The sequence below is a fragment of the Heliconius melpomene genome, chromosome 18 (assembly GCF_056956725.1).
Source record: "Heliconius melpomene rosina isolate 202511_hmr_F chromosome 18, ASM5695672v1, whole genome shotgun sequence".
Taxonomy (NCBI): domain Eukaryota; kingdom Metazoa; phylum Arthropoda; class Insecta; order Lepidoptera; family Nymphalidae; genus Heliconius; species Heliconius melpomene.
This window is the reverse complement of record NC_140406.1, coordinates 14,560,924-14,579,859: the sequence shown is the minus strand read 5'-3', so window position 1 is coordinate 14,579,859 and position 18,936 is coordinate 14,560,924. Positions and strand designations below refer to the sequence as shown.

The 18,936-nt window shown below is 32.8% G+C and overlaps 1 protein-coding gene across 4 annotated transcripts in view; it reads right to left on the bottom strand.

Annotated features, from left to right (window-relative positions):
- LOC146529672 (uncharacterized) overlaps positions 1-12,572 on the bottom strand; it is a 76,476-nt gene extending 63,904 nt beyond the window's left edge. For 3 of the 4 annotated variants that reach the window (XM_085201379.1, XM_085201376.1, XM_085201377.1), the window contains exon 1: positions 12,320-12,572. In XM_085201379.1, the coding sequence (XP_085057505.1) occupies positions 12,320-12,404 (85 nt within the window). In that variant the 5' untranslated portion in view covers positions 12,405-12,572. The remainder of the gene's footprint in view (positions 1-12,319) is intronic. The other variant, XM_085201378.1, reaches the window with a different exon arrangement.
- Positions 12,573-18,936: the final 6,364 nt, after the last annotated feature.

Below are 18,936 nucleotides of genomic sequence, written 5' to 3'. Positions count from 1 at the left end.
TTCCTTCATTAAATATAGAAATTACAATATCCAGAAAAAAATTAAACAAAAAATCTTCAAAACTAAAAGGTTCTTAATTTGGAAAAAACTGAGAAATTGAGTGGGACACTAGGTTCCCTCTGCCTACCTTATATGAAGGACTATAAGCGGGATACAGTATAAAACTATACAAAATAGAAGGTTATATACCTTTTGTCTCTGGTCAGAGTTGCCCAAGCTGCATCGCACGTCAGACACGGAAGGCGAAATTATGTAAATTCTAATAGTATTAACGTTAAAACGTAAATGCACGTAACATCCGTAACATGTTGCCACAAATAATAGGTTGTTAGCCTTATCTCGTACCTAGTAATTGTGTATAAAATTCATTATAATTAAACAGACCTAATCTTGTATGAAAATCTTGTTGGGAAAAATATTTGTGATGTTTTCCTATAGCTGTGTTAATATAATATAATTTTTTAAAGTTATTTGAAAATAAATTTAATTTGGGATGCAAAATTATGTTATTTTAGTAATTGGTGATCGCTTATAGGAAGAACACTTCGAAGTTGAAAATTCTTTCGTTTCTGTCTTATCTTTCTCCTACAAGAAGGCGTAATTTAATTTCAATTTCCTGTTTATGTAACCAAATGCGCTAAATTATATGTGGTAAGCAGAGTGTTAAGACACTTATTCCCACGTCTCAACGAATTACCTGATACGGCAACGAGAGATATTGCCTGTTTAGTGGCATTCAACACTAGCACAGTAATAAATTATGTTACCAAATGAAAAAAGTGGGATTCGAACCCATAAACTTCGCATTTCCAGTCACAAACCCCTACGCCACGACTGGCCTTTAAAAAATATCTATAAATATATAATTAAATATAACCTTAGAAATAATTGATATTTCAATTAAACCATTTACATAAAAGCTACCAGCTAATAGCTTAAATTCACATGCATACAATCTAAAGGTCTTTATCGAGACCTTTACTAATTCGGTATACAGTTTGTAAAAACGGTGTTTAAACATGCACTTCCTGATATTTTTTATATAGAAACAACGTGTATTACAAATGTTAACATATTTGAATAATTAACAAAATGGAATAATTTGAAGTTTGAAATTATTTAGGACGAAAAATTAAGGACGGAGTGTCTGTCTGAAGTTATTTTTTTTGTTTCTAAAATTATATTTATATATTATACAAGCTATTAGTGCTAAAATTCTCCGTAACTTTCCGCCTAATTTTCGAGACATTATGAGTGGTGAAACTGAACGCCACGCTTTGTCGTTTTACCAGAGAATCGAATCCACTACCATTACCTTAAAAAGTTATTAAATAAATTCATTTCAAATAATGTTATATAGCTATATATTATAGCTTAGCTATATATTCATAAACATATAGCTAAGCTTTACATGTAAGTAACCTAAAGATAAAATTACATCTCATAATAGCGGTTATGCAATTGAAATGTAACAGTTCCGGATGTAAATTGGTATATAATAATAGTGTAAGTAGGTACTACGGTCGTCATTTCCTTTTTATTCAAATTGAAATATAATTAAAATAGATTTGAGGGGAAGAATCGTGTGACTGTATACACGACAGGTTGTGGGTTCGATTCCCACTCCAGGTAAAATTAAATATTTAATGATTTCATGTATGATTTTGAAGACTGTCTATTTACAACTAATTTAAGCCAATTCAATAAAATAATTATTTTGGAAGAATTTTGTTGAAGAGATATTTTAATATTGATATATATTTTTTATTTATCAACCGATTAAAATAAAACACTAAATGTTAAGGGAAATTAGCCAAAATGGAAAAGTAAAATCTGCATTTAAATTGGTTAAACCGTGTCTGATATTAGACAAAAAATAAAAAGTTTAAAATAATTGTATCGAGTTCTATTACATTAATAAACGGCCTCAATAATAAGTTTACTCACATATCTTGCGTGTACAGATAGCGATCAGTTACAGTTTTGTTATAAGTACTTATAGATTACTATAAGTATACAGTAGTTGAGTGAAAATTAACCTAAAAACCTATAGACCTAAACATAGATATCAAATCATTCCTATTAATGATAAAAAATATAAAATCTTAGTGATTCATCACTACATGATTCTCTTAAGTTTAATTTTATTATAAAGACAATGTAAACCCCTATCATTATTTAAATCAAAATATATTTATTCGTACCTACGACCACTGCCCTATTAAAATAAAACATTACTCAAACGTTATTTATGAAGCCGTAAAACTCGTATCGGCATGAGAATAAAAGATTTAATACTTGTAGATAAGTGATTGTACCTCAAGTATGTAAGGAAAGACATTGTTTTATAATGATATATACATTGTCGGCTTTCTGTCTTTAATAAAATCTTATATGAAAATGGGCAAAAACGTGAACAAAATAAATCTTTTTTTCACTTTCACGCTGTATCCCGCATGTACCAGAAGGAAGCAATCCCGCATATGAAACTAAAAAATGCGTAAGATAAACAATCCATTAGGTATACTTAGTATAATGTCGATAATACCGCCTAATGAGATATGTTTGTTCTGTTGATTGACTTATTGCTGAATAGCAGAATACTTTCTATTTCTCGATTCCGGGTACCGATTTACTTTTATAGAAATGAAATTTTATTTAAGTATCCTAAAAACCACTTTTCCCTCGAATTCGATATATCTCAGGTGGCGGAACTTAACGCCGTCCTTAGTTTATTGGTGCGGGGGTAAAATAAAACGAATTAATTCTCCCCAGAAGGAATCGAACTGACAACCATCACGTTTACACTCCGATGCCTTCCTACTGCGCCGCGATATATCTAAAGAATCAAGTAAATCTTAAGCAATATACTAAATAACGCAACGCCCTTCAAAATAATCATTAAAATCATTTATAAAAAATCCCTGTATTAAACAAAAAAATTTAGAAAGTTTCCTAATAAGCTTTTCATAGTATTATATACCTTATATCCTTATATATAGAACTCTATCGATATGTGAATCTCTCGTAGACAGACGAACAAACTTGTTTGACCTTTCATTCGATTTGTGAAAGTGGTAACTTGGATACGTCGATGGTTATTTATTTTATGTATTTTGAATAATATTTTGTGGGAAGCGAGTATCGAACCTATCTCCTTTTCCTTTTTCTTTTAGGCTGTATCCCGCACATAACAGGGTAGACGGAAATGATCTAAGAACGTAGTGTTAAGACACTCCGTTTGCTACTTTTCGCCGAATTCTTGAAGCACTGAGTTTTGTGGCACTAATATATTAAAGAATATATTTAACTTATTTAACTTCCATTGTTAGAAATTGATAATTTACTATGAAAATTTTAAAAAAGTAGGCATATTACATAATATTACAGCTTCATGGTAGGATAGGCGAAGGGAACCTGGGAACCAAATTTTAGGACAATCCGCTCTACATATTTTGAATGATTTGAATCTGAAAAATTAATCTGAATCTATTTCTTATTTCGAATGGGAATCGAATCCACAACGACGTTTACCGTCAAACGCCGTTCTAAATATACACCGCTGGCCTCTTTGCCTTCTTGTTTAACCAAAATCTGTGTTAACTAGACACTAATAAAATAAATTTAACGATCTGTCGGTGAAGTTGTGATTGCTATAAGCCATTAATTAATGAATATGATCGAAGGAAATAACGGCGTAACTGTATTTTATAACATCCTCGGTAATATTTTAATAGTTTGATAGTATATCAGTCACTGTTAACAGTTTAACAGTTTATTATATTTTTATATACTTTCTTAATAGATTGTTTTGTATATAAAATATATAGGAACTTAAAAGGACTTAGCAAACTCTAAATATGTTTTAAAAAATGAGTGAATGAAACATTTCTTTCTTTCTTTACTTTAAATTTCTCAAATTTCCTATAAGAATGGCTTCTAAATACATATTAACAACTCTTCGGAAGAATTAATTATTTTGGAAATTGGAAAAAAGAATGTCTTAACACTAGGTTCGCTCTGCACTATGCATTATTTAAGATAAGTGAAGCTATTATAATATTTAATTAACAGAAAGAAAAAAATTGTAAGTGTTTATACATAATGATTGCAGGCCACGACATTATAACTCAATAATAATTAACTGTTGATTATACAATTATATAAATATTAAGTGCGTTGCGCAAATACCACTACAGTGTTGTGAAAAATTTTGATTGACTTACATATTATGTACTTCTAATCTATTACTTCAGTTTTCATTTCGTAATAAATACTAAATTAAAATTCATTTAATACTAATTTTACTTTTCATTTAGTTTCAATTAATTTTTGAATGGGAAAACCTAACGTTACACAAAATCTATGTACCCTTAAGAATTGCTAGAGTTTTAACATAAATATATTCTTTTGTTCAATTTGAATTTATAACCAGTACATATGCTTATATTTACGTTGAACTGTGCCACTGGGGTGTCAACTTTTACTTAAAGTATATATTGAAATAACCTAAATAATTAACGTATGTAACTAGCGGCTGTATTGTTTGTTTTAAGCTAACATAAGTTCTCATTTCTTTTCTATGCTCATTTCTTTTCTATACTACCGTGAGAATGATTTAAAAAAAAATTTTACCTAAAATTATCGAAGTAAACGTTGCTAAATAAAAAAATTCACGCTGCAGATAACAAGGTAGGCAGAGGGAACCTAGTGTTAGGGCACTCGGATCCCCACTTCCCGAATTTTCAAGGCATTACGTGTTGAGTGGTGGGACACAACGCCGCGCTTTGCCTTATTACCAAGGAATAATTGAAAATATTAATGAACATTAATTAATTTTACCGACTGGGAATCGAACCCACAACCGTCACGTTTATAAACACGTTTGTGGCACTGCGTCACAACGGCTTCAATCAAATGATATTATCAGCTAGAATTAATAAAAAAAATTTTTTTTTATCAAACTAAAAATTACGAAAGCTCATTACATAGGCTAAAGCTTTATGAAATCAAGTGCATATTAAATAACCTATCAGGTTGTGTTAGATAGTCGAACAATAGTCAGTACTGAGTGCACCACTCCCACTCGCGTCACTGGTGACCCAGTGGGGACAGGTTGTGAGAACACTCAGTTACTTATTTAGTTATTCATCTATATATATAAAATCGATAGGTCACTCACTCATCACGAAATCTCAGAAACTACAAGTGCTAGGAATCTCAAATTTGGCATAGGAGTTATTTATAGGACGTAGGTGCTCGCTAAGACGGGGATTTGCAATATTCGACTTCTAAGGGGTTATTTTTGGGGTCGAAAGTTTGTATGAAACTTCGTTACAACAAATGCTAGGAGTCTCAATTTTTGCATAGACGTCACTAGGACGTAGTCATGGAGACAGAAATTAATAATAACATAGTTCACGCGGGTGAAACCGCGAGCGGGCCGCTAGTAGTATTATAAATTAAAGTACTAAAGATATTTGATTTGATAGCGGTCGTGGCAGTGGTACAGCGGCTGACTGTAATCACGACGGTTGTGGGTTCTATTCCTATTGAGAGATGTAAAATATTGTTATTTTTTCACTCTGGTAACAAGACATAGCGGTGCGTTGAGTTTTGCACGTCAGAATGTAGATAACGAACCTAGTGTTCGATAATCATTCAAAAAGCTTAGCGAAGCTGCTTACTAGACACCATCGAGGTACAATTATGGCTTAAATATATGTGCATATAATAAGTGGGATGGCTCTTGAACAGCTCAAAAACAACAAGGCACCTGGGGAGGATGGTATTACCACGGAACTCTTAAGAGCTGGTGGGCGTATTGTCTTGGAGGAGCTCCGAAAGATCTTTAATACCGTCTTAAACAAAGGCACAACGCCGGAAGCATGGTCTAGAAGTGTGGTCATATTGTTCTTCAAAAAAGGAGATAAAACGCGCCTCAAGAACTACAGACCGATAGCACTTCTAAGCCATGTCTATAAGTTGTTCTCAAGGGTCATATCAAACCGGCTTGCCCGAAGATTTGACGATTTCCAGCCTCCTGAACAGGCCGGATTTCGAAAAGGCTACAGTACCGTAGACCACATCCACACACTACGACAGGTTATACAAAAGACCGAGGAATATAATCGCCCTCTGTGTCTCGCGTTTGTGGACTACGAAAAAGCCTTCGACTCCATCGAAACCTGGGCTGTTCTCGATTCTCTGCAGCGATGTCAAGTCGATTGGCGGTATATCGAGGTGTTGAAATGTATATATAAATCCGCTTCGATGACTGTCCAAATTCAGGATGTCCAGACAAGACCAATCCCTCTGAAGCGCGGAGTAAGACAGGGAGATGTAATATCTCCGAAACTGTTTACTAACGCTTTAGAGGATGTCTTCAAAACACTGGACTGGAGTGGGCAGGGTATTAATATCAACGGAGAATACATTTCACACCTTCGATTTGCTGACGACATAGTTATAATGGCCGAATCGCTGCATGAGTTAACGGAGATGCTGCAAAGCCTGAGTGTTTCTTCCAGACGGGTGGGTCTGGGAATGAACTTGGATAAGACTAAGGTCATGTTCAATTCATTCGCAGATCCAAGGCCAGTTATCGTCGATAATGTTAGCATCGAAGTTGTTCAGGAATACATCTACCTAGGTCAGACTATACAACTTGGTAGGAACAACTTCGACAAAGAGGCTGACAGAAGAATACGATTGGGCTGGGCAGCGTACGGAAAACTTCGTCAAATCTTCGACTCGCCACTACCTCAATGCCTGAAATCTCGGGCATTCGACCAGTGCGTTCTTCCGGTCATGACGTATGGGGCGGAGACATGGACTCTAACGAAAGGCCTCGTCCACAAATTTCAAGTCGCTCAGCGCGCCATGGAGCGGGCTATGCTCGGTGTATCTCTTAAGGATAAAATCCGAAACGAGGAAATCCGTAGGAGAACCAAGGTTACCGACATAGCCCAAAGAATTGGTAAGCTGAAGTGGCAATGGGCGGGGCATATCTGTCGTAGAGCCGACGGCCGCTGGGGCAGACGTCTCGTAGAATGGAGACCCCGTACAAAACGACCGGTGGGACGACCTCCTGCCAGATGGGCCGACGACATAAAGAGGTTGGCGGGAAGCGGATGGGTCCGAAAAGCTGAGGATCGAGTGTGGTGGCGAGAATTGGGGAAGGCCTATGTCCAACAGTGGACAAAAGATGGCTGTTGATGATGATGATGATGATGATAATAAGTGTATATTCGAATCAAAGGATATTTATACTTACGTAAAATAAAATGCGAACCTATAACCTCCACTCGGCTTTAAGCATTATAACTAATCCACTATGGCGTTTACAACTAAACTCGGTTAGTTAACCATACCATAGTCGCAATTTAAAGCCAGTTTCAATTCACTGACCGTATTTTTAAGCCCGATAGGGACATACCACTTGACCGTATCTTATAGCAACTTATGGATTGTCAGATACTATTGAACTACTTATTTTGAAGGAGATAAATTTGTATGTAGATAAACAGAGAGGATTTAGTGGCAAATCACTCTGTTCTCCAGAAAGAATCTTATGTCAATTGTCAAGATACTTGTTTTCGTAATATTATGAGTTGGATAGCGAAACTTAACGCAGCACTTTACCTTTGCAGAATGAGAAAAGGGTAGCTATTTATTCCCCTGATTGGGGATCGAACTTACAACCACTTAATTCAGAGTCAGTTAAGCATAAACGTATTTTATCTTAGTAAAAGTGAAAATATTATATTTTTTGTAACAAAATTTAAATCCACAATCATCGTGTTCGCTCACCACTGTGCCACTACGGCGTCGTTATATGCAAATTGTACTTACAACTGATGAGCACTAACCGCGGTTAGTTTGTAGGTTAATATAAATGTAACGTTTACTTGAAACTGTTATTCGGATCTTTATAATTTATTTTCGTAATATATCTACGGTAAATGTCGTTTAGATTTAGTATAGTGTTTGTAGAATATTGTATTCAATGTTTTTTTTTGGTTACCATCACGCTGTACTCCGCATATAGCAGGGTAGACAGAGGGAACTTGGGAACCCAGTGTTAATACACTCTGTTCCTCATTACCTTCCCCACCTCCCGCTGAATTATTGAGGCACTGTATGTTGAGTGGCGAAACAGAACGCCGTGCTTACCTACTTTGCCTTGTTACCAGAGAACGAAAATGAATTTTTTTTTTCATACCCACGACTAAGAATCAAATACTAATGGCCGTTATAGACGCTCTGGTAACTAAACAGAGAGCCGCGCAGAGTTCCGTCAATTGAATGTATTTTAAATATATTTAATGAAGATAATGGTGCATTTATAGCAACTTTCGTTTTGCCGCTCAAAAACAAAGCCTGTCTATCTTATTACTTGATATAAACAGATAGACAGCTTACTAAATACATTACAATATAAGTGATCGTGATTTTTTAAATAATAAAATAGATATCTGACGCAATAAGTGGTTTCACTTTTGAACTAGATGAGGTCGTGACTTGTTCGATCTAATAATGCCGAAATAAAGAACGCATGGTTAACAGCTTAGATTAAATAGTTAGTGTTTTTAAATATATTTTTATGTTCTCGCAGTATCACAGGAAACAGCTGCAGTAAGCATAAGGAACCTAGTGTTACAACACTACGCACCTCACTTTACACCCAATTTTCGTCTAAATGAATGTTAAATACAATGTAAAGTGTCTATAAATGCAAGAGCATATTTAAGCAAAATAAATTATTATGTATTAATCCCACTGTTACATTTACTATGAAGCATGACATATTAATAATTTAGGTAAGTAATATACATGTTGCATCTTATGGGGTCGGTTATTAAGAGAACTTAGTAAAAAAGTAGCGACTCACGCTACCTTTTTCATTTCTCATTCATTAACAGATATTGAATGTCTGGATAGTAAAACTTGAAGTTAATTTTTGTTTAAAGTTAACGGGAAATACCTATATTAAGTTTATTCAACGAATTTAAACGTAACTATTTTAGAACATTACTCGGCGATAGCATATCCGGTAATGCAGCTTTAATATTCAATTGACCTTCCCTAAAAAGGATTTTAACAAACTAGTTAAGATTTCTGTATGGTGTTAGCCAAAGTTACTCATAATCATTTCAAGTATATTTTTAAAATAAAAATAATTCGAAAAAAAATTACGCTTTTCCGCATAGCCAAGTTAGCAACGGAAGCGGGAAAAGAGAAGCAAGGGAAGTGTTAATATACTATATCCTCAACGTTCCACCCGAATTAGAGAATATGCATGTTAGGTGGTAGAACTCAACGCTGTGCTATGTTTTGCCAGAGTTTGTGGGCTTGATTCTCATTCTCGGGAAAATAAAAATTAGCTAAATTCAATTTCTCTGCTGGATTCTCTGATGGAACTGGATTTTGTTATTATGGTTAAAACCGACAACAACTGCATTTACAGACAGGCACTTTCCAAACACGCCACAATGATCTAATGAATAGATTTATATATTTTATATTTCATTAAAGAAAATAAATTTATCAAAAATCTTATAATGTTAATTAATTATAATTAGCAATAAATATAACGCTAAATTTATTACAATATTGCCTTAAGAAACGAACTAGACTATTAAATAATAGATAACATAGCTATTTAGGTGACTTTGCAAATGCAAGGTTAACAACAAATAATATATAGTTTTTCACCCACAGCCAATTAAATAAATTAAAATATTTATAAAGTATGGAAATGGGCGACCTACCTTCAAATGCGGATATAGCGGATTCTGTCATAAGTTATACTAGATATTTTTCAGCTTGTAGGTAGGTGGAACCCAGTGATAAGACACTCTGTTCTCCACTTTCCGCCAAAATAAGAAGGGGACGTCACGTTTGCAAGTCGCACGCTTATGCACCTGCGCCATGACTGTCATCATACATATACTAGGTTATATTTGCGGATATGCCTGCATTTTTAATTAGAAATAATTGAGAATTTATCATAATATCAATAATTGAGAATTAATCAAATAATTGAGAATCATTTCATGTTGACATAGTCCATTCTAAATACCCGAGCTAACTCTGACTCTATTCTGATTCAATAAATGGACTATCCAAGACTAACATTTTTTTTATTCGTTCGTTTTATATATGAAATATGTTCGTTCGTTTTATATAATATATGAAATAGACACGATCTTCAAAACAAACAACGACATTTATAAAATAACGTAACCAATTTATGTTTACAGCCCATTAAATGGCTACGGTTTATGATATTAAATTTATATATAATAAATATTATGTGATCGTAGGCAGTTTATATATGCTATTGAGGTTTAGTAGCATATAATATGCTCAATGCTGAAAGGAAGAGCAGAAGATCAGAGAACAAGTTAGCAGGTGGAATAACACTTTTAGCCATAATTGCGACATAAGGTTACGAAGCTCAACGCCGCTTATCGTCTAACCAGAATAAATAAACAAAGCACCTGTATTATTATATAAATATTTCCTCATTTATTCAAAATTATTTAAAAATATAACGTCACTCATCACGTTCATTCACTCAACACATGATATTTAAAAAAATGGGCGGAATATGAAAAATGGAGAGTTTTGACTAGGGTAAACTAAGGCTTTCTCTGCCTACAATGATATATGTATATGGGATACAGTTTGAAGCTCAAAAACTAATAATATAGCCATCTATATATATTAATTATAAGTAATTAAATAAATTTATTTGTAAGTAATACAAAACTTCAATGTAATTTTAGTAAGAAGATACCTACTGCGATGGCATTTAAAGATGACCATTCACTTTGCTTTTGCAAATGATTGCTTCATAGGCGCTGGTTTATACAACACCGTCGTTAGACCTCAATAATTTCTCAATATAAAAGTTCAAACATTTATAACACATCTAACTGTAAATGATTATAAGAATACTTCAGCTGAAGAGTTGAGAAATTTGAGGTTTTGTAATAAAATTGATATCTTGTTAATGTAATACAATTTTTTTATATAATAAGACAGACACACTAGGGAAAGAAATATATTATACATTTAATAGCCATAATATTATTTTTTTATCAAATAAATCTAATAAAAACTCCTACTCGAATCCTATAAGAAAAAATATGGATACTAACGTATTATTAACAGAAGTTAAAATATTTTAAGTAAAATTAAGTGTTATATAATCAAGTGTATACTATATAATATCAATCCTTTGAGCTTTAAAGCTAAGCCTTTATTTTTAACTGATAGGAAAAAATATATTAGAACTTAATTATCGATTATTATTTCAGTTATTACTGTAGCAATTAAAAAAACATTTAACCTTTTATACTATGGAATGATATATCACAGGAATGCCGCTTTTACAATACAATAATAATTAACGTAATTATCATTAACTTTGACCATTACCGCAACTTAAATTGCATAAAATTTGACATTTGTGGCAAAATTCTTATTATGCAATAGGCGGTCATTCATACATTAAATACAGTGAAGAAATTACTTGCGAAACAAGTGTTTCAAGGAAAAAACAACTTTATACAAGAAATCTTGTATCTTAGGACAAATTTTAAAAGTCAAAATTAATTGAGGGATATCTTACGTCACTTATTACTTAAAAAGTGTGTACGTATAAGTAAAATTCGATCCTCATATATATCTATTACAAAATAAATTTTATTAAATTAAAAAATGGCAATTTGTATACATTTTCTTTACTTAAATTATATTTAACATATAATATCTATAAAATAAATAATATTCAATATTTCTAATATATAACTAAGATAAGTACTCGACAAAATGAATATAAGATCTCTATGTAACGCGTTGATGTCTTCTCCACTCGGAGCTTTCGCGATCATTCCGAACTCATTAAGTAAGATATTTATTGCGTAGTCCTACATTTAGTTTTAATGTCCATATAAATATGGCTGTTCTAAACTTATTTCGACATGATGAAGATAGCTTAAAGATAATAACTGAGATATAAATAAGACCGTTTTATATTCTTTTTAGCTTTACTTTTAGCATAAATCAGACTAAGCTTTTATCAATTTTTCAGTAGTAAAATTTGAATTATAAATATTTATTTTGAAATAAAAAACGTTTAAATTCAAATAAAAATACAATACGATTATAGTCGGTCATTGGTAACTTCAAATTTGTACTTTGTGTTATTCAACAATGTGTACTGCTACACTCTACAATATAATACGAATAAAAACATATAAAATATATTAAAATCTAAAATAATAAAAACTTTTGACATTTGACTTACCTTGACATTTCGCAAAGCACAGGAGGACGACAAAAAAACAAAAAACACCCGCCATTTTAGCACAAACACATCTGGGCTGCAGCATTTCACTCACACTATCATAATAGTTTTAATATGTAGAGTAAGAATTTTTTTTCTATATATTTGTATGTATATGTTATAATTGCACAGCACAGAATTATTTTTGTGTCATTGTAGGACGTTACGCGATGACGCTCGGTGCTCGACTGAGCTGAAATGTTCGAACGGCTGCGCGTGCGCAACTCACCTTCTATACAGTTGTTGGAAACTTTGTTTCAATATGAAAGCTCTACTAGTGGACTCTACAATTTTTTTTGATATTTCTGTTTAATTCAAAGGAATTTAGTTATTTTTTTGGTCATATGTCAATTAATAGATGTTTTTATATTTTAAAACGTTGTCAATATACTATTTAACCTACATATTAAATACATGTATTTTATTTTCATTTAAAAAAAGCTACAATTTAAAACAAATTTAATTTAAAAATAATAATTTCAATATTTTGAAAAAATCATCGTTATAAACATTTAAAAATGATATTTCCTAAATAATATTTGTTATCAAAACAGTTGCCAGCCTCTGTCAACCACTTCACTTTCAAACCCGGTCGTGGCGGGCGCCCGTACACACGGAACTATCGAACAAGTATACTAAGATAGTAAACCTCTCATTTTCTTAAGGTAACTTACGTATATGTAATGTACTCAATTATTTTGCCTGCTGTACTGTTTTCGTTATTTTTGAGCTTTCATATTAAAAACAGACACTTTTCGTTTTATTTTCTATATATGTACAATGTTCATATTTATTTATTTATTTATTTCTTATCAGTATCTCGATTTGTGTTATCCTCACGGATCTTCAGGATTTTAATTCCTTCGCTCTAGTTTGGACACAAACTGCGTTACGTTGAATTCGACTAACACTTAAGCCTGTTTTCCACTGCGAAAAGAAATAGGCGGTGGTTGGAAGATGCTTGAGCGCAACGGATTCCTTTTAAATAAAATAAGTCTACATTCACAAAGAGTTTTATATTTTGTAATTACTTACCTCCGCGCCCTACGCGCGAAATGAACTGAGGCAGTTCATTTCAACTCTTTCTGCTGGCTCGGCCATTTCCACACTGATGGAACTTAATAAGTCTGATCCGTTCACGGTGGAAACCAGGCTTCTCAAATTGAACGAAAAGTGGAGAAAGGCAATACCCTCATATTTGTAGCTCCTAACGTGCTAAGATGTAAATTCGATATAGATACTAAAAAAAAGATTATCCTTGTTTTATCAGATTGACATATGAGTTCCTTCAACACACCGTTTATTGTATTTCTGCGATATTCGTGATAAAGCATTAAGACAGTCCACGTCTAACTTTCATTCTTCAGCCATGATCTCCATACCGCGCTTTGTCTCGCAACCAGAACGATGAAATTAAAGTATTAAATATTTTTCCCCCGAGTCGAAATCGAACCTACTACCGTCACGCTTGTGCCACGACACTCTCTTAAGCCTGTAATATAAACAGTAAACGTTTTAGTTGCTTAACCTCATTATTGCTTAAAAGTCATAAAGATTTAACCAATCTCGTTTATTATCAAATATGCTAACAAGGCACAAGTGCTAATAAAATTATAACGGATAACGAGAGAGCTGCCTCTACCGTGTTCATAAATTATTTGAAATTTCAAATCTTCTGTCAAATCAAAAACAAAATTAGCTTCAAGCTTTATCACCACCAGAGTGAAGAAATGAAAATATAAATGTAAATAAATGTTTCAGTTTCTCGAGTGGGGATCGAGCCCGCAACCCTCGCGTTACAGAAATATTATCGATATCTATTATACCTATTAGGATATTTAGGAATAAAAACGTAGATAATTAATAGTAAGTAGTGACATCTAGTAAAGTCTTTTAAAACTACGTAATACCAAAATATTTACTAAACACAGCCAACAGTAGATGGCAGTAAAAGTACAAGTTAATAAAAACATTCATCATTCATTCAATTCAAGTAAATATGGTATAAAAAACCATGATATAGCCACAGAAAACAATAATAAAAATTTTATTGGCCATTTTTTTTTTTTTTTCAATTAAAACCACTTTAAAGTATTGCTCTAACAAATTAATAAACACTTGGAGCGACATCTATCATCAATTGTACTTACTAGCTTGTGATACGAATATAGGCGTATGACTGCCATCTATTGGCTTATTTACAAAACAAAATTTAGATAATATCTAAATTTATAAAAATATACTTAAATAAATATTTGTATAAAATATTAAAAGGTATTTGTAGGTTATCACATTTTATACTAATAAATAAATAATGACATCAAACATCATTCATGTTAATATTAATTGTTATACTAATTGTTTTTCAAAATTTGTCACAAGATGGCGCTGGTCTTCACAAGGGATATTTTAACGTAGAAGGACTAAGGCTTTGGATTAAACTACAGTGATGCATGGGATGGAACAGCCTAATTTAAATGAAATGATTGTGAGTTCGATTACCATTTATTCGAATAAATCTAATTTAACCGATTTGGCAAAACAATGCACAACATGCAGTGTCCCCTATTGAGGCCGAAAGAAGAGAACGAAGTTTTTTTCTTTAACAAATGTTTAAAGTAATAACTTAATTGTACTATGATCTCACCCGCTACTTGTAACTCATCCACTTCCACTGGTTGGCTGGAAGATATCTCTTATAGAGATAAGTCCACCTTTGTAAACTAAATGTATTTAATTGTTTTCTTATGTATATTTTGTGCAATAAAGAATATTATATAGATTACTTCTGCCTTTTCTGCTTTATCTACCAGAGCCCCATGGATTTAATACCCCCGTCTCTACTACAATTAATAAAATAAATAATATGTAAGTAGGAAAAAGACATATTATAGATCTTAAGGTCAAATAAAACGGAGAATCCCGTGTTGTTTATTTGGAGTTCTTTTTTAATTATTATGCTTAAATTTTTAACTGAGTTTAAATAATAACACACTACCTCCAGAATTGGATATAAAACACTAGGTTCACTCTGCCTAACCTTCTATGTGCGGGATACAGCGTAAAGCTGAGAAAAAATTAAATTAATCTACTTAAACTTAATTAACCTAATACAATTAAGTACTCAATTGCCTACCTACCAGCGAACTCGTTTGACGAATACAGAATCTGATACCGTGTCCATTGAACAGTGAAATATTCTAACAAAATATCAAATATGTATAACTTTTTTAGATTAAAACCTTTTAATATAACATTATAAAACACTTTGTTCTTCAATTTTCCGTCTCGCTATTTCCTTAGACTCTCCGCCCAAATGCGAGTCATTACTCATTAAGTGGCGGAAGCCATTGCGGCTTAAATTCCAGCGCCTGATCGTAAACACGAGGGTGATAGGTTCGATTTCTACTTGGGGGATTATTTAATATTTTACATTTTCTAGCTCTGGTAATAAGAAAAAGCGTGGCGTTGAGTTACACAACTCAACACTATGTCACACATATTACAAAACGGAAGATCCTTGGGGAAGGTTATTTATTGAAAAATTAAATCATGAAATAATTTACACTGTATTCGGAATATAGTAGGGCAGACAGAGCGCTAAGGGGACTTCTGTTCCCTACTTGCTGCCAGGCATAGTGTATTGAATGGTGTAACTCAACGACGCGCTTTGCCTCATTACCTGAGAGAGATAATAAAAACATTAAATATTTTAATTTCTCAATAGGGAATCGAACCTACAACCTGTCGTGTTTACAGTTGCACGATTGTGCCTTTGCGCCACAACTGGTCTAAACAATATATAAATAAAACTTTTACAATATATACAATAAAAAAAAAAGATTAAATCTGTTCCTAACCCTGTAATATTATGCAGAAGGAACTAGTAGCGAAGTAAGTGAAAATTGATACGAAGTGACGACGCGCATTCACTCGAAGTAGTTTTTCGACGAGTAATATAAGACGGTCTTGTTGAAATTATATTACAGCTTATATACCTACTCGAACTCGTGTGAGGCTTTTGTACTTGTTTTAATAATTATATGATTTAAATAAGTTTCACACTGTATCCCGCATACAGCGGGTTAGACAGAGGGAACTTTGGAGTGTTAAGACACTCCGATCTCCACTTTTCGTCCAATAATAGACGCATTACGTGTTGAGTGGGGGAATTCAACGCAGGGATTTTTGGTTTGGTGTCAGAGTGAAAAAATAAAACGTTCGCACAAATGCTTAGAAGCCTAAATATATCATCATATGCATATCGAATTCCAACAATATGACAAACATATTAAAATGATGACCACCATTTTTTCTGGTACAAAATAAACTTATCCCATCTCACCATACAACCACATACAATATACGTATAGAGCTGTGATAGCCAGTTCGTAGCGTCTGTAGAGGCAGTGTTTAAAATAGTTCGCCATATCAAATCGGTTTTACGCTACGAATTTTGTTATACGCTCATTTCATTCATTAACTCTGATTCGGATTTTAGCATCGCGTTTTTATTGTAGGCTATTTATGTTGGATTTGAATCGTGTATGGAAATTATAGATGCTTATAGTCCTATTGGTAGCGAAGTTTGGTACGGGGTTCGAATTCTCTGATAATATAAAGCGAGGCGTTGACTTCCACCAGTTAGCACGCAATGTTTTGATAGCGACAAATCGGAGAAGGGAGTGTCTTGACACTAATTTCTCCCGCTATGCGAGATAAAACGTGGACCTGATGTCAAAAAAATATATTTGGTGCATCCAAATATGGTTTTTGTGACATCTGGGTATTTTTTTTATTTACAACGAATTTAGTAATATTTTAATCTTGATTTCGGTATATGTATCTATACTATATACTGTATACTACTTATATGTTTATGTCCAAAGCGTTTTAATTTATTTATAAAATAAATGTTATACATAAATTTTATTTATTCTCTGATAGGTACCTGTATAAGTAAAAAACTCTTCTGTTACCGAGTGACTCACAAACAACGTACAGATGAAACCACTGGACTTGAAAAGTTGAAATTTGGCAGCGGGTAGGTTAGGAAGTGAAGCAGAACACTAAAAGAGGATTTCTCGAAATTCTTACGGAAACGGGAAAAGCGGGATTTGCCACTTTACGTCTATAAGTCCACCCAAAGAAAACTGTGTGCTGCGAACAGTATATTCATTATTTTTATTTAATATTTTTACTTTTTTATTATATGGATAGAAGATATATTTCTTTTATGTATAGGTAAATATTCGATAAATTATTAAGTAACATATTTTTTGTTATCTTTACGCTGATAGGTACTCCTTTTCCTATCCGGCCAATTCTTGAGGCAATGCATATGTTGAGTGCCGTCACTCAACATAAGCATTGCAACAACGCATTTTGCCTCGTTACCACAAAATGAAAATTTTAATATTTATATTATTATACTTTTATTATATTATTATACTTTTCCTCCAGTGTGAATCGAACCCACAACATGTCGCAGGCTGCGTCCCCGCGGCACGACTTGCCTCAAATCTTCTATATATATAAAATCGAAAGGTCACTCACTCATCTCGAAATCTCAGAAACTACATGTGCTAGGAATCTCAAATTTTGCATAGGAGTTACTTATAGGACATATGTGCTCGCTAAGACGGGAATTTTCAATATTCTATTCCTAAGGGGATGAAATAGGGGTTGAAAGTTTGTATGGAAAAAAATTTAAATCGCCACCAATTTTTATAAGATTTGAAATTTAAACTCTTAAAATTATTTCATTGAACGCGTGTTTCATGGTTTATTAAGATTCACCCCTAAAAGTGCAAATAAGCGGGCGAAGCTGCGCGCGTCCGCTAGTGTTTATATAAAATGAGATTGTTTTGTGAATTTAATACAAGGGTTACAAACTTACAACTTTTGAAAATATACATTTTTTTAAGTATTTTTAATGATTTCTTTATACGAACCTAATTAACTTTGTTCCGAAGAAGGTTGAGGTTTTGAAGTTATTACGGACAGACCAATAACCTTCAATATATAGACAGAATAATAAATTTACTTGATTGATGTGCTTTTCGACCTTAGGTTTACATGTGAATCATTATATACTGTAAAAAACACAGGTATTTCCGGTTTAGTACCTACAGGTGAAATTCGAACTTTATATGCACTAGGCAGGTACAATTTCGATCTTTGTTAATATCAAGATATCTTACAAATATTTCGATATTAAGGCGTGCGACAGTTGTGGGTTTTATTTTCACTCGGAAGAAAGAAATATTTAATATTTTAATTGCCTCGCTCACGTAACGAAGCAAAGCAAAGTGTTGAGTTTACAGCTACTCAACACATTAGTGTTGAGCCTCAAGAATTCGGCGGAAAGTGAGGATCGGAATGGTCTAGGTAAATAAATATCTTGCTAAATTATTCATCTTACTAAATTACTCATACATTCTGAGTAATACAGTTTTTTCCATTTTACGTCTCTCATAATAGATTTATATAATTTAGTACCAACAAATTATTGCAATTACCCGAACAAAGTTAACAAAAACCCTATAAAAAATCTATTAAATATAATATTATAAATA